Source organism: Macaca nemestrina, chromosome 16 (assembly GCF_043159975.1).
Source record: "Macaca nemestrina isolate mMacNem1 chromosome 16, mMacNem.hap1, whole genome shotgun sequence".
In the NCBI taxonomy this organism is placed as follows: domain Eukaryota; kingdom Metazoa; phylum Chordata; class Mammalia; order Primates; family Cercopithecidae; genus Macaca; species Macaca nemestrina.
In genome coordinates this window covers 12,519,845-12,535,097 of record NC_092140.1, presented here as the reverse complement: position 1 = coordinate 12,535,097, position 15,253 = coordinate 12,519,845, and the positions used below count along the sequence as shown (strand labels likewise).

Below are 15,253 nucleotides of genomic sequence, written 5' to 3'. Positions count from 1 at the left end.
ACAACCACATACATTCTTGGTTTAGAAACAAAATCTTAACATGGACCATCCCATTCTTGGGCCCTCTCCTAATCATATGCCTAGGACTAATGTGCTTATCCAGCTTAATTCACCTTTTCAAAGATTTTTTTTTTTTTTTTTAACTCACAGGATCATGGCCATCTCACAATTACCCAAAAGCATCTACAGATGGTATTACTCCTACAATCAACCCAAAACCAAACCACCTCTGACCCCCGCTCAGCAGGAAGTAGCCAGAAAGAACATTCCACCCCTCTTCCCTTTTATAACTGTAGGGACTGGATTGAGAGAGCAGGAGATCGTCATCTTGGAGAAACACCACCATTTTAAGTTCCCCTTGATTAAAAAACCACCCAAATCAAGCCCCCAAACATCAGCCTAATGCCTAATGTCAGCATCACCTGAAACATTCCAATCCTAAGATAAACCCCCTCCAACCAGAAACATAACAATCCCAAGATAGCCTCCCCTCCAACCAGACATCCCAAACCCACAATAAACTTTCCCTCACATAAAAACATTCTGAACCTGCAATAAGCTCCCCACTTCCTACACCCTTAAATACCCTTAGTCTGTAAGACAGAACGCTTCTGAGCAAAATTGGCCAGAAGCCCCTCTCAAGTTTATTCTCCAAAATAAACCCGTCTTTGACTGTTGAGCTGCTTTTCGTTTTTCTTACTTTCTTAACTCTTACAATAACCATCCCATGTTCCCATGGAAAAGATGGCCAGCTGCTCCTTTTATTTACCCAGTGAAGGGGCAGACCCAGAGAAGGTGGGCCTAATGATGTGGTTATCATCCTGGCTTGCCTCCCTCCAGCCTCCTCTCCAGGAGTCCTGCTCTTGGCCAAAATCCTATATGTGATCCATTCAGACCTGATTACAGGCAATGGCAAGGCCTTGCCTAGGAGACCTCCCAGGGGACCACGGCCATACCCACCCTAGACATGGTGCATGACCAGGGCACTGCCATTTCTGGAGGGACTTGCAATTTATGAGTCAGCTCTGCCCTGCCAGGCCAGCTGGGCTCATGGCCATAGCTGCAGTCCCAGACCAGGTGCCTCCATGCAGAGGCCTCCTGATCAGAGCCCAGCTGAGGCACATTCCTCCATGCTAGCTCCGTTCCTTTCTACTCCTATCCCTTCCTTATGCTTCCCCTCCCTGGGTGCAGGAATGGCTGGAACTTTTTGTTCAGGACTGCTTAGCAAGGAAAAGAGCCTTCCCTTTCCCATGCCTGCTGACCCACCTGACCCTTAACCAACACCTCCGGACGCTGGAAAGCTGGAGAGTGGTGCCTACCTTTGCCTCCTGCTTGTACTGTTGCAGTGAGGGAACGAAGGCTTGATTGTAACTTTTAGCTTGGCTTGCTGTCCTGAGGATCACCTCGACACCTGTCAGCTCAATACCTGTCTAAAGCTGATCTTTATCCTCATGCTGTGGGTACTGCCTTCTCCCACCTCTGCAGGAACCTTTGCCATCATCCTCCTTATCTGACTCATCTCCAACCTCACTATCTACTCGCCCTCTCTCATCAGCATTTAAACATTGTATGTAAGTGCACCTGAAAGCAATAATGCAAGCATACCCTGAGAATGACCCTTCTTGCCAGACACACCTGAATGTGTGTTCGGAGCTAGAGAATCTAGGAGTGGCCAACCCAGAGATTGGTTCCTTTTCTATGAGGAACATCTGAGCCCCCATTCCTCCCGTGGAACACTGGCTGTACAGGGAATTGAGGCCCCGAGTCTGGGGTGAATTAAGATTTCCACGTGGAGGTTGCTGGAAGAGTGTGCTAAGTAAAAATGCTATGTAAATTGCATGCATTTTGCAAGCAGGTCCGGTTCTCCTGAACAGCTGGCAGCCATTGGACTCCCGCCCTGTATGCAAACCCTCAATAAAACCCCATGTCTTTTCTCCCGGCTCTGGGTCTCTTCTTCAGCCTCTTGAACCTGGTGCCTTCCCTATTAGAGCTGATAGGAGTTTGGCATGACAAATACGACCACACTTTCAACCGACTTCAGAGTTCCTTGGCCTTCTGTCCTCCTCTTACCATTGATGGTTCTTGCTCTCTAAGTTCTGGAACAAGGATTTGCTCAACACAGACATTTAGTACATGCTGTCACTGTGACGGGAATCTGTGCCCTTGTACTTCCTTTGGTTACATGCAGCCGTTGGAGCCACCTGTTCCCACAAGCCTTTCTGGACTTTCCCATGCCTGGGAATCGGCCTTGCCTCTGGGTCCCCAGAGCATCTGGTGTCTGCCTTCATCAAGGCCTGTGGTGCCCTGTGCTTACCTACTGCTTCCTCCCCTCAACTGAGAATTTCTTGAGGACTTATATCCCCAAGATCACCTAAATGACCAGACTCTTTAAAGGCACTTGACAAATCCTTGGCGGCACATGCATGAAGAATCTGCATTATAAAAGGATGAATTCCAACACTGGTAGCTTAAATAATAAATTTAGCACAAGATTAAAAAAAAAATCCCTAAAATAAAGCTAAACTGTCCATTAAAAGTACAGACCCTTTTGCTGTCAAAGCTCAACTTTTAAAAATATATGCTGTTTTTACCCTAATATTATTCTTCCATACGATATGGTTTGACTGTGTCCCCACCCAAATATCATCTTGAATTGTGGCTCCCATAATTCCCAGGTGTTGTGGGAGGGACCAGGTGTGAGATAATTGAATCATGGGGAAGTTTCCCCCATCCTGATCTCGTGGTAGTGAATAAATCTCACGAGATCTGATGGTTTTGTGAGAGGTTTCCCCTTTAGCTTGGCTCTTATTCCCTCTTGCCTGCCACCATGTAAGATGTGCCTTTCACCTTCCACCATGATTGTGAGTCCTTTCCAGCCATGTGGAACTGTGAGTCCATTAAACCTCTTTTTCTTTATAAATTACGCAGTTTAGTCAAGCATGTCTTTATCAGTGGTCTAAGAATGGACTAATACACCATATAATAGGCCTTACTATTTCAACTTAGGGTAAAAATATATACATTCTTTGTCTGGTCATTGTATTTTTTTACGTTTCTAAGTCCACATGGAGTTAAATTTCAAGGTCCTTCTGTATCTCCTACATGAGTTTTGTTAATGGATCCATTAATTTCTAACCTCCTTTTTAGCCTAAGTGAATTCTAATGAGAAAGCTGAGAGACATTTAAATTCTGAAGAGCCTATGAATTTTATTTTATTGAAAACCAAAAGCTTCCTTTTAGATTCTAACATAATATGTAAACCATAAAACATCAAAAATATGTCAACTCTTCTGAACACAAAAATGCAAGATTTATTTTAAAATTCTGCTGTATTTTAATTTATAGGTGCTAAGAACTCTAGCATTCAGGTTTCAGCACCTAACTCTATTAGATTATTTCCAGAATTTTAGAATTGATATATAATCTGACAATGCTGAAAATGGTCTCAAACACCTACACACTGCAGAAGAGACCATTTTAAATATTAAAATCTAATTATCCCAAGTTATCAAAAATAGGACAATACTTCTGAACCACTGCTAAAGTGAAATTACTTTGATGTTAATCATTATTACTAAAATAAGAACAATGAATTTAACGTACTGCGTTTTTAAAATTCTTACCCTTGGAAACGTAGTAAATCTGTCCAGTTCTTCGACAAAACAGAACATCTGCAAACTTATTGCTGACATAACAATCAAGAGGCTGGCAGTAAATACAACCAAACTCCCAAGCTTTTTTCCAGGACCGAATATCTTGTACACGAAGTCTTCCAATGCAGGTGAAATCTTAATCAGCCGAACTACTCGGAGAACCTATCAAGGGAGAGAGAAACATTTATTGATACATTATGACCATTCATTTACACTGAATCTTAAATATGTTCATACTGAAAGATTATTTTATAGTGCTTTATGAAAATCGTACCTCTCCATTTGAACATCTAGTGACTAAAAATAACAATAGAATAACCACTGGTTTAGCTCAATGCCTGCCACATAACAAGAACTCAATAAATCCCAAATGAATGGATGAACTGTTTTAACATATTATATGATTATACAAAATGATATTCACTAGTACATATTGTTGAAATAAAATTAATATTTTTCTAATGTTCAAGTACGCAAGGAAACCCAGGTTGAACATTCCTAATTTAAAACATAAAATGCTCAAAAATTTGAAACTTTTCGAGTGCTGATATGAGGCCATAAGTGAAATATTCTACACCTGACACCTCTGCTTTATGATGGTTCAATGTATACAAACTTTGTTTCATGTGTAAAACACTATTAAGAATATTGTATACAACTACCTTCAGGGAATGTAATTGAGGTATTTATAAAACATAAACAATGTTTGTGTTTAGACCTGGGTCTTATTCCCAGGATATCTCATTATGCACATACATACAAGTATTCCAAAATCTGGCAAACATCGAAAGCCAAAACACTTCTGGTCCCAAGCATTTGGGATACAGATACTCAACCTGTATTAGTTATATTCATTGTCTCATAAAATATTTTCCTAGGTATTATGAGAAAATCATAAGGAAATGGAAAAAGAAGCAAACTTCTGTCAAGAACCTTTACTTCTTACTGAGATTATCACCCCATATCCATTTTCTCTTTCCTCCTTAAAAAACAGAACTGTCCGAATTTTAAACCAGCAAGTGACTGCCTGGGGCTATAGTCTACATGTTCCAGTCTCCCTCGCAGCTAGCTGTCTCCAGTGGACTGGGTTCAGACCTATGGAATATGAGATGAAAAGATTTGTACAAGTTTTGGTGCATTAAGTTAAACTTTCTCTGAATCCTTTAAAAAATACCTTCCTCTTGCTTGGAAATGGAAACAAATAGCGTAGCCCCTTTGGACCAGAAATAGAATGCTTGCATGGAATATGACGGGTCCTGTCCAACCCAACAGGCTGGGTGACCATGAGGGGCACAGCCACCTGCTTTCCCTGCAAACTCACCAACTGCTGCAGAGAAATAAACTTCTGTCTTATGTACGTTTTGTATTTTTGGATCTTCGTTATATGTACTTAACTATTCTCTCTCTCTCTATATATGCACACATATATATGTGTGTGTCTGTATATATTTACATATATTTTAGTCATGTGTCGCATAACTTTTGAGTCAAGTATGGGCCATGTATAGGATGGTGGTCCTATAAGACTGTACCTTTTCTATATTTAGCTATGTTTAGATACACAAATACTTACCATTGCGTGAAAATTGCCTACAATATTCGATGTAGTCATACACTGTACAGGTTTGTAGCCTGAGAGCAATAGGCCATACCATATAGCTATACATATAGGTTTGTATGTTTGTATAGTTTGTATATGTTTGTATAGTAGGCTACACATCTAGGTTTGTGTAAGTAAACTCTATGATCACACAACAACAAAATTGCCTAACAATGCATTTCTCAGAATGTATCTCTGCTGTTAAGTGATGCATGACTGTGTATATATACACATACACACACACACACCTAAATATATAGATATATTTAGATGTTTTATATACATACATTTGCAAAAAAATAAGTAATTGACAAATTTATTCACTCATTTGTTTAACAAACATTTATTGATTACTATATGCCAAACTTTGTGTTGGACAAATAGGATTCAATGGCTACTATTACAAAGTGAGTATAACACAAAGACACAGCTTTTAAGGACACATTTATATGATTAGTATGTATAAATTAGTGCATAATTAAAAGTTGAAGTATATAGTGTGAAAAATACAACTTTTCATTAAGTCTAAGATGTCATCAATTTTGTATGTAGCTCTAAGAAATAAAAAAATGCTGCCAATTAAAGTATAACACATCACTGATTATAACAGCTCCCAAATTCAGAGATATTAACATAGGAAAATTGCATTTCTGGCATAAATGAAATGTAGTTTATATAATGATCATCCAAGATTATTTGATGTCAATAAGAGATTGAGTTGTATGTGAAATATGAATAGTGTATTTGGAATACAATAAGAAACAGAAAATGCATTTTTAAAAATCAGATTTGGCCAGGTGTAGTGGCTCACACCTGTAATCCCAGCACTTTGGGAGGCCGAGGTGGGCGGATCACGAGAAATATTCTTTTTTTTTTTTTTTTTAATCCCCAGTGGGCACTGCTGTAAGAGTCACACCAACTATGTGCTCCTAGGAGCCATCTTTGCCTCCACATGGAGAAAGCCAGGTTAAGAATGACACCGACACACCAACAGAAGAAAGGTAGGTGAAGACACACACTGAGCCCCCTGACACCGTATTAGCCTCTGAATTTTGCCATACTTGAAACCACGTTTACTGCGTTTACTTTGATTTAACAGGAAATATCAATGGTCAGTCTTATTCCTATTGTCTGCAGAATGCAAATGATATCGTTTACAGCATGTAAGTAAACCAATGGAAAAAAATGACTAAAGTTGTGAAATGCACATTTCCTTCATGCTAATTTGAAATTTTAAAACATATATAAGAAATTATGTTGTTCAAATTAAGCATCATACTACATGGTGAAGCTACCAATTTTTCCTGCTGTAATTCTTAACACACATTCCCAAATCAGAGCATATTACTCTCGTATTATTTACAAAGAATAGGCAAACAGATTTATCATAAGAACTATTAAAGTATTAACATTCATATTAATATCCAGAATAATAATCTGGAAAGATTTCACATTTTTATCAGATTTGTCTATTCTCAGACATAAATAATTTGGTACCTAACCATAAACGGCTGAATCCAGACAAGTTTACAGGATCAATTACCAGCTTAGAGCTCAAATTTCAGTAGTTTTCCTGAGTTGTATTAAAATCATAACTTCAAGATTATCTAATTTTGAAGCCCATCTCAAATTATAATAAAAACAGCCTGGGCACATCTGTGCAATATTAATGAATTAATATTTCATTAGCTTGAAAAAAATGGAACTATTTAATACAACTTCCACATTGGTGATTTGATCAGCATTTTCAAAGGGTTAAATTAAACCTGCATTCCTAGAAAGGAAAAATCCCTGTCAGTGAGTCTAATTGTGCCTTTTCATTTATTCAGCGATCAGTAGGTTTTTCACTCTATCTACCCTATGAAGCTTTTTGATTTTGTGTTCCTAGAGATACAACACAAAGTAAACCATACTCTCAAAGATAAGCAGTTCAGAACATTTTGTGGTTGTCTCCAAAACACATTTTCCTGGTCACATTTCTGAGTCTTTCTCTTAAAGGTCACTCTGTTGATTTGTAGTGAGATGCTGTAGAAATTGCATAGTTAAGAATATGAACTCTGAAATTCAAGTTCTTGGGAAGAAGTTTTAGCTCCATCATTTGCTGGGCATGTGGTCTTGGGCAAGTCAACAGATGTCTTCAGACCTCAATTTACACATACAGTCTTTATCCCAGGGATTGTTATGAGAAACAAATGAGACAATGCACTCAAGAAGGTGCCTGACACACAGAAAATTCACAAGAAGCACCAGTCAGCATCATCATGATGATACAGGTATGGAAGAACCACAGCATTTTGTAAGACCTTATTACTTCCCATAGGCCATGCTGCCCTGCATTGGTTGCAGCCCAACCACACTGGCCTTTGAGCTATTCCTTGAACCACATCAATCATGCACCCACCTAAGGACATGCTCAATGTGATTCTCTCCATCTGGAATGCTTCGCCTCAGACCTCCTTACAGTTTGCTCCTTCACTTCATTCAGTCTGCTCAAACCTCACCTCTTCAGAGAGGGCTTCTATGAACAACTAATCTAAAATAGCCCCCCACTACACAATTTCTATTCTTTTTACCCTGTACACTTCTTCCTTAAGACATTTCCAGTACTTGTACTTCACATTCCTTTGTGTACTTCTTTGTTAACTGCTTGCCTTTAGAATTTAAGCTTCATAAAGTGGGAACCCTCTCTGCTTTGCCCACTGCTCCATCTTCAGTATCTGAAACAGTGGCCGACACATAGTAGAAGCTCAGTAAATATCACTTGAATAAATACATTAATAATAACATCAGTAATTAGTCTAACAGATACATCAGTAATTAGTCTAACAGATAACTAATATATATATTTTTTATACTTTAAGTTCTAGGGTACATGTGCACAACGTGCAGGTTTGTTACATATGTATACCTGTGCCATGTTGGTGTGCTGCACCCATAAACTCATCAGCACCCATCAACTCATTATTTACATCAGGTATAACTCCCAGTGCCATCCCTCACCCCTTCCCGCTCCCCATAATAGGCCCCGGTGTGTGATGTTCCCCTTCCCGAGTCCAAGTGATCTCATTGTTCAATTCCCACCTACGAGTGAGAACATGCGGTGTTTGGTTTTCTGTTCTTGTGATAGTTTGCTGAGAATGATGGTTTCCAGCTGCATCCATGTCCCTATAAAGGACACAAACTCATCCTTTTTTTATGGCTGCATAGTATTCCATGGTGTATATGTGCCACATTTTCTTAATCCAGTCTGTCACTGATGGACATTTGGGTTGATTCCAAGTCTTTGCTATGGTGAATAGTGACGCAATAAACATACGTGTGCATGTGTCTTTATAGCAGCATGATTTATATTCCTTTGGGTATATACCCAGTAATGGGATAGCTGGGTCATATGGTATTTCTAGTTCTAGATCCTTGAGGAATTGCCATACTGTTTTCCACAATGGTTGAACTAGTTTACAATCCCACCAGCAGTATAAAAGTGTTCCTATTTCTCCACATCCTCTCCAGCACCTGTTGTTTCCTGACTTTTTGATGATTGCCATTCTAACTGGTGTGAGATGGTATCTCATTGTGGTTTTGATTTGCATTTCTCTGATGGCCAGTGATGACGCTAGCCACAAGTAGAAAGCTGAAACTGGATCCTTTCCTTACTCCTTATACGAAAATTAATTCAAGATGGATTAGAGACTTAAATGTTAGACCTAATACCATAAAAATCCTAGAGGAAAACCTAGGTAATACCATTCAGGACATAGGCATGGGCAAAGACTTCGTGTCTAAAACACCAAAAGCAATGGCAACAAAAGCCAAAATTGACAAATGGGATCTAATTAAAGTAAAGAGCTTCTGCACAGCAAAAGAAACTACCATCAGAGTGAACAGGCAACCTACAGAATGGGAGAAAATTTTTGCTATCAACTCATCTGACAAAGGGCTAATATCCAGAACCTACAAAGAACTCAAACAAATTTACAAGAAAAAAACAAACAACCCCATCAAAAAGTGGGCAAAGGATATGAACAGACATTTCTCAAAAGAAGACATGCATACAGCCAACAGACACATGATAACTAGTATTCTAAAGGAAGCCACTTTGCACTAAACATTACTTCATTTAAATGTGAGAAATATGAAATTGTCTAAGGAAAGACTTGTTGGCAACACAGTAAAGAAAGGTTGATTGAAATGAGAAGTGTGAGGACCAATAGGGAAGACCCATGTGGGCCTTTATATAAAGAGCCGCTCTGTCTGGTACAGTGGATTCTCACATGCAAATTTGCAAAAACCCTTGCGACACCTAAGTTTCTCAAGAGATTTACTTTTTAGCCACACATTAACTGAGATCATTTTTATTCATTATTAATATATTAGAAAAAGATAAGCATGGCCATGTGTAGAGAGATACAAATGAAAATCACTTCATCATTAACATAAATTAAACAGAACCAATTACAGGATAATCCAAAATCAAAGACAGCACTGAAATTGCAAACTTCACTATAATTTGACTATCTATGTATCATCTATCTACCTATAAAATGGTTACAGCCTTGCAGGCTAATTTTAGATATTTTGTAAAAAACAGACTAGTAGGAAAAAAAGACATGATAACAAGAGTAGGAACCTACAGACGATTAATAATCTGTTATAAGTTGGTTTATTTCTCTCTAGTCATTTTTTTCCATTTTATAGGTATTTTACATACACATATAATAAATATATATGTAGTTATATATATAATTTATACTGTTTATCATTTAAATAAAACAGTCATATTTCTAAATTATAAAAAACTCATCATAATTATAATTTTATGGTTAAATTTGCATTATGACTTATTAAGCTATTCCTCAAATGTTTGTCATTGAAACAATTTCCATTTTTTCTCTCATTACCAATTCTACAATAAATATTTTGCACACAAAATTTTGATATTTTCTAACTTTTTACTGAAAAATAGTATGTCAGAGACTATAGCAATATTAAGACCCTGAATATATTTTATACTGTACCTTTGCTGAAATAGGCAACACCAATTTTCTTAGTTTGGTTACTTTAATAGCTTTGTAAAAAAGGTATCCTGTTGTTCTGATATAAAGCATATTCTCTATAATTATGTGCAATGATGCCCTAAGGTAGGTACCCAATGGCCATGATAACTTTGTGAATCTAGATAGCAGTGCATAAGAGCTTATGATTGCATGAATGTTTGGAAAGCACATTTTGTATCAAGAATTTTCAATGTGTATATCTCTTGCCCCAGCCATGTCACTTATGATAATCAAGCTTCAGGATATAACTCAACAAATGAGGAGAGATTTACATCCACAGACGCTGAGGGAAGTGAGCGCTTGAACCATGAAAATCCTCTGTGGTTTCAATATGCTTAGCTGTTGTGATTACAAGGGCTCAGCTTTTCGCCTGGGTTTGTGGAGGGTTTTGCTTTTTACATTTTGTGAATTATATTTGCATGTCCTTTCCCCCAGGTACTAAAAGTGTCTAGTTACATGTGATTTGGCAGCTAAAGTGAATATCGTTCTGAGAATAATACTTTGGTATTACTAATAAATAAAATCAATAAAGTTGCAATGCATGTTCTTTTTCCTAAGGGGTTAGAGTCCCGTTTCTCAACATCACTTCTTTAAAATTCTATTGCCACTTTAGTTCCCAACTATTTAACAATATCTATTTAGAAAACAATCAATGCACTTTCTGGTGTTTCCATGATAAATTATATAAATGACCAAGTTTGAATCAGGAAAATGACTATATTTAAGGTATTTTTTTACTAGAATAGCATGTACACATATTTTATCATTTTGACTAAGTATTTACCAGGACAGTGAGCACGTTGCTACATTCAATAATAACAAAGAATGTAACTAATAATTACTGTTTATTGCATAATTAGAAAGCAATGTGATTCAATATATCACATTTTAAAAAGATATCCAATTATTATAAGTTAAATAAGAATTATAAGTGCCATCACAAAGTAAGTAACAGGCATTTATAAGTAATACTGTATGACTAATAACAATCTGTAAAGGTAAGTTTTATAAACCTTTAATATTTTCATTGTAAATCATTGTTGAGCAAACACTTAGGCTTATTGACAAGGAAGATAAACACTTGGGATTAAGTTAATGTTTCCTACTATTTAAAGTTTGTGCCAACATCTTATGTAGTTTAAAATTTGATACGCATATATGGATATATGTTATCCATATACAAAAATATTTGTATCTATATACTGCTAATTTAGGAAAAGTAAGTAAAATATCTATATTGTTCCTTTGAATTTTCAGGAGTTTTAAAAGCAATTGTTACAATTTATGAACGCACTATTTCTAATTTTTAAGATGTCATTGTGCCTCCTCAAGTTCATACCATAGTAGTTATTATATATAAATATTATATATAATTCTATGTGGTTATTAAAATAATGTGACAAGTATTTACTCTGGAAATAAAGAAATTTCTAAAGACAAATAGGCATTATTTGTATTACCTGAAAGTACGTGAATTGTGAATGATAAAGATCTGGATATACATGAAGAGTAGTTCCAATTACGAGTAGTAGCTCGAATTTGTGGAGAGATGAGCTAATGTATCCAGTAAATCCCAAACACCATATCTTCAGAAGTGCTTCCAAATCAAACAGTACTGTAAAAGCCACCTAGAGACACAAAGAAACATTGAAATTGAAATTCAAAACTGTAATTTATTCTAAATTATTTCACATATTTGTCAGTGTATGAATTTTTGCCAGTATCATATACACTAAGGAGCCCCATAAAGTCAAGAATGACATTTTACTTTTAAAATGCATTTGAAATACACCAACTAGAACACAGTAGACCAAAACAATCTTAAGCAATTATAAAAACATGTTACAATTTTGAATGTTTGTGAGTGGCTTTCTTTATTATCTATATTTGATATTATTTTAAAACCATTATTATTTAAAGACTTTCTACGTGCACCAAAGGCTGAAATTTTTTGTATGTTGTATTTTTTAAAGATAAAATTTCTTTAATGTACATGGCATATTATAAAATAACAACTTACATATTTCTAACCACAATTAAACCAAAATTTAAAAGTTAAAATATCATTTATTCCTTTAAGCTTTAGGCCACATGGCAAAAGAGAAATTGGGATTTCATATCAAGCAATTTATCTATGTGTGCATTTGCAAATAAATCAATATGTTACTTCATTATCAATAAAATTAATGATCAGTATTACTATATTAACACATTTACTTGATCTTTTAATCTCTCACATGCATTCTATGAATTCACTATTCCAAATAATATTATAAAACACACACATAAAGACAGCATGTTATTTTCCTTTACGTGTCCTATGAAGAAGAATTTTCATTTTGTAAAGGAGACTGCAACTGGAATTAAAATTTGCAATAAAAGATTAACTTCTAATTAAAGACTATGAGGGTGACTATTGGGATTAGTCATAATAGGTCCCTCTGAGAAGACACTACATGATTTATTGAAGATAGGAATACAGCAGAGCTTGCTTCTCTTTTTCTAGGCTAATATGGGGTATCAGAAGGGATTTTCTTCCACTCACACATGGAACATGTGGGGAAAATGCAGTTTTAATAATAGTGTTTTAAGAAATGAAACATTAAAGGCACTGCAGATAGTTAATTTAGATGTGAAGAGGAAATTAGCATCACTTCTCAAATCTACCATTTCTGTAGATTCTAGTTGCTTTTTAATTTTAATTGCCATTTCCCTCCTCAAAAATGTAAAAAGGTAATATATTTTAAATTTGAAATGATCTTAAGTCCACAAAACACGTGGATGAACTCCCTTGCCCACGTTTCTCAGGTATTTCATGTTCATGTCATGTATATTCTTTCCTTGATCATCTGCATCTTCATCTACACATATGTAATCACATAAACAGGCTTGCAATTACATGTTTTTACATGAGATGTAAAAACAAGTGTTACAGTTTATGAAAGCACTATTTCTAATTTTAAAGATGTCATTGTCTCTATCAAGTTCATACTTTCTATACAATTATTCTGTATAAATATTATATACAGTTCTATGAAGTTGTTAAAAATAAGGTGACAGGTATTTACTCTGGAATGAAAAAAAATTCTAAAGAAAAATAGGCATTCCTGGTATTACCTAAAGTTATGTGAACTGTGAATGATAAAGATCTGGGTATGCAAGAAGAGTATATGTCACTCTGCAACTTGCTTTTCTGACTCACTAACAATTGTGGATATTCCTCCAGATTAAGGGATATAGGTCCTAAGTTTTATTTATCAGCTGTATAATTTCCCATAGTGTTCAACGTTTATATAACTCAACATTTTCTCTACTAATTCATTGATGGGTGGTATTTGCAGGAATCATCAGGAAAGGTGGTTAAGCACTTTGCTACTTCAATAAAAAGGTTGCACTAAGCATCCTCCCTCAATACCAGTATGTATTGAGGCTTTCATATCTATTAATATATTTCCAAAGTTGATATTACTGGGGCAAAGACAGATTTGTGTGTTTTAAATTTAGAAAATATTAAAGTGATTACTTTCAAAATATTATAAGAAATTATTTGCCCTTCCACAATACAGGAAAGTTTTCTTGTCTCAAATCCATGCCAGTATCAGTGTAATCAAACTTATTGTTGCTCATCTGTTTACATGTTTATTAATCCCTTTAATTTCTTTTTAAAGTAATTAAATATTACTGTTCATAACCTTGACACTATTGTATGGTGTTATTCGCTATATACACTGCAAACATTTTTTCCCTAGCCAACAGTCTGGTTTCTAACTTTGATATTGTTAGTGCACAAACATAAATTTTACATGTTCACATATGTCTACAACTTTATGATTTTTTTCTTTACCTTTTACATACAAAATAGAACTTTAAGAAGATTAATACTAGCTTTCATATCCAGGAATACACTTTTCCTATTTATTTGAACTATATTTTATATTCTTTAATAAATTTTTTCCATATAAATATTCTATCTATCTATCTCTCTCTCTCTCTCTCTCTCTCTCTCTCTCTCTCTCTCTCTATGTATTTTTTTTCTTTTTTACTATTTCTACCTAGTTAGTTCCAGTGGGAAGAAAAGCTATTGATTTCTCTATATTGACCTTCTATACCCACTTTACTAGATTCTTCTATTCTAATATTTTTCATAAAGTTTCATGAGTTTTATAGAAATATGCACATTTCATCTGGAAAGAAAATAAGATTATTTCATTTTTAAGATTTATTTTTGGAGTTAATAATATGAATGCATTAGTTATAAAGGTACAGTTGTATAAAGGTTACTAAATACAAAATGGTAATAATAGGAATCCATAACTTGCTCCTTGTTTTCAATGAAAGTTTCTTCAGCGTTCATATACAGAGGTTGAAATGAGTCTTGGTGATTAATTTTTACCATGTTTAAAGACTTTCCTTTTCTTCCTATTCTCCTTCAAAGGATTTAACTTTCAATTCACTGAGGCAATGAAATATACCACAAGAGTTCCTGATGTTAACCATTTATTTATTTTTGGAAAAAAAACTCTAGATGATAACGCTAACAAGTTAGATTTTATTGGGTAATATATTTTATTTATAATTTTCACAGTTACTGTTATATGTGAAATTGGCCTATAATTTTACTTGTATATCATTATCAGGTTTTGGCTAAGATTATGCTAGCTTTATCATTTGTACTGTACAGTTTTCTATCTTTCATATGATAATCTCTGAAATAAAATAAGAATTAGCACACCTTTAAAAGCAGACAGAAAGCGCCAGGAAACCCACATGGGCAAAATCCTTTTGGTGATGGTGGAGTAAATCTTTCCACTGCTGCTCAGATCAGGTTTCTTATCCATCAATTTGGCAGTTTGTGTTTTGCCAGGAAGTCATTAATTGTCTCTAGATTTTCAAGATCTGCATTTAGAGTACATATTTTTCCAGAAAGAATTGGTTCTTCCAGGGAA

The 15,253-nt window shown here is 35.4% G+C and overlaps 1 protein-coding gene across 5 annotated transcripts in view; it reads right to left on the bottom strand.

Moving 5' to 3' along the window:
* Positions 1-15,253, bottom strand: part of LOC105478008 (sodium leak channel, non-selective) — a 369,785-nt gene that overhangs the window by 172,854 nt on the left and 181,678 nt on the right. For all 5 annotated transcript variants that reach the window (XM_071081072.1, XM_071081074.1, XM_071081073.1 and 2 more), the window contains 2 exons: positions 11,768-11,935; positions 3,624-3,815 (listed from right to left, as the gene is read on the bottom strand). In XM_071081072.1, coding sequence (XP_070937173.1) covers positions 3,624-3,815; positions 11,768-11,935 — 360 coding nt within the window. The remainder of the gene's footprint in view (positions 1-3,623; positions 3,816-11,767; positions 11,936-15,253) is intronic.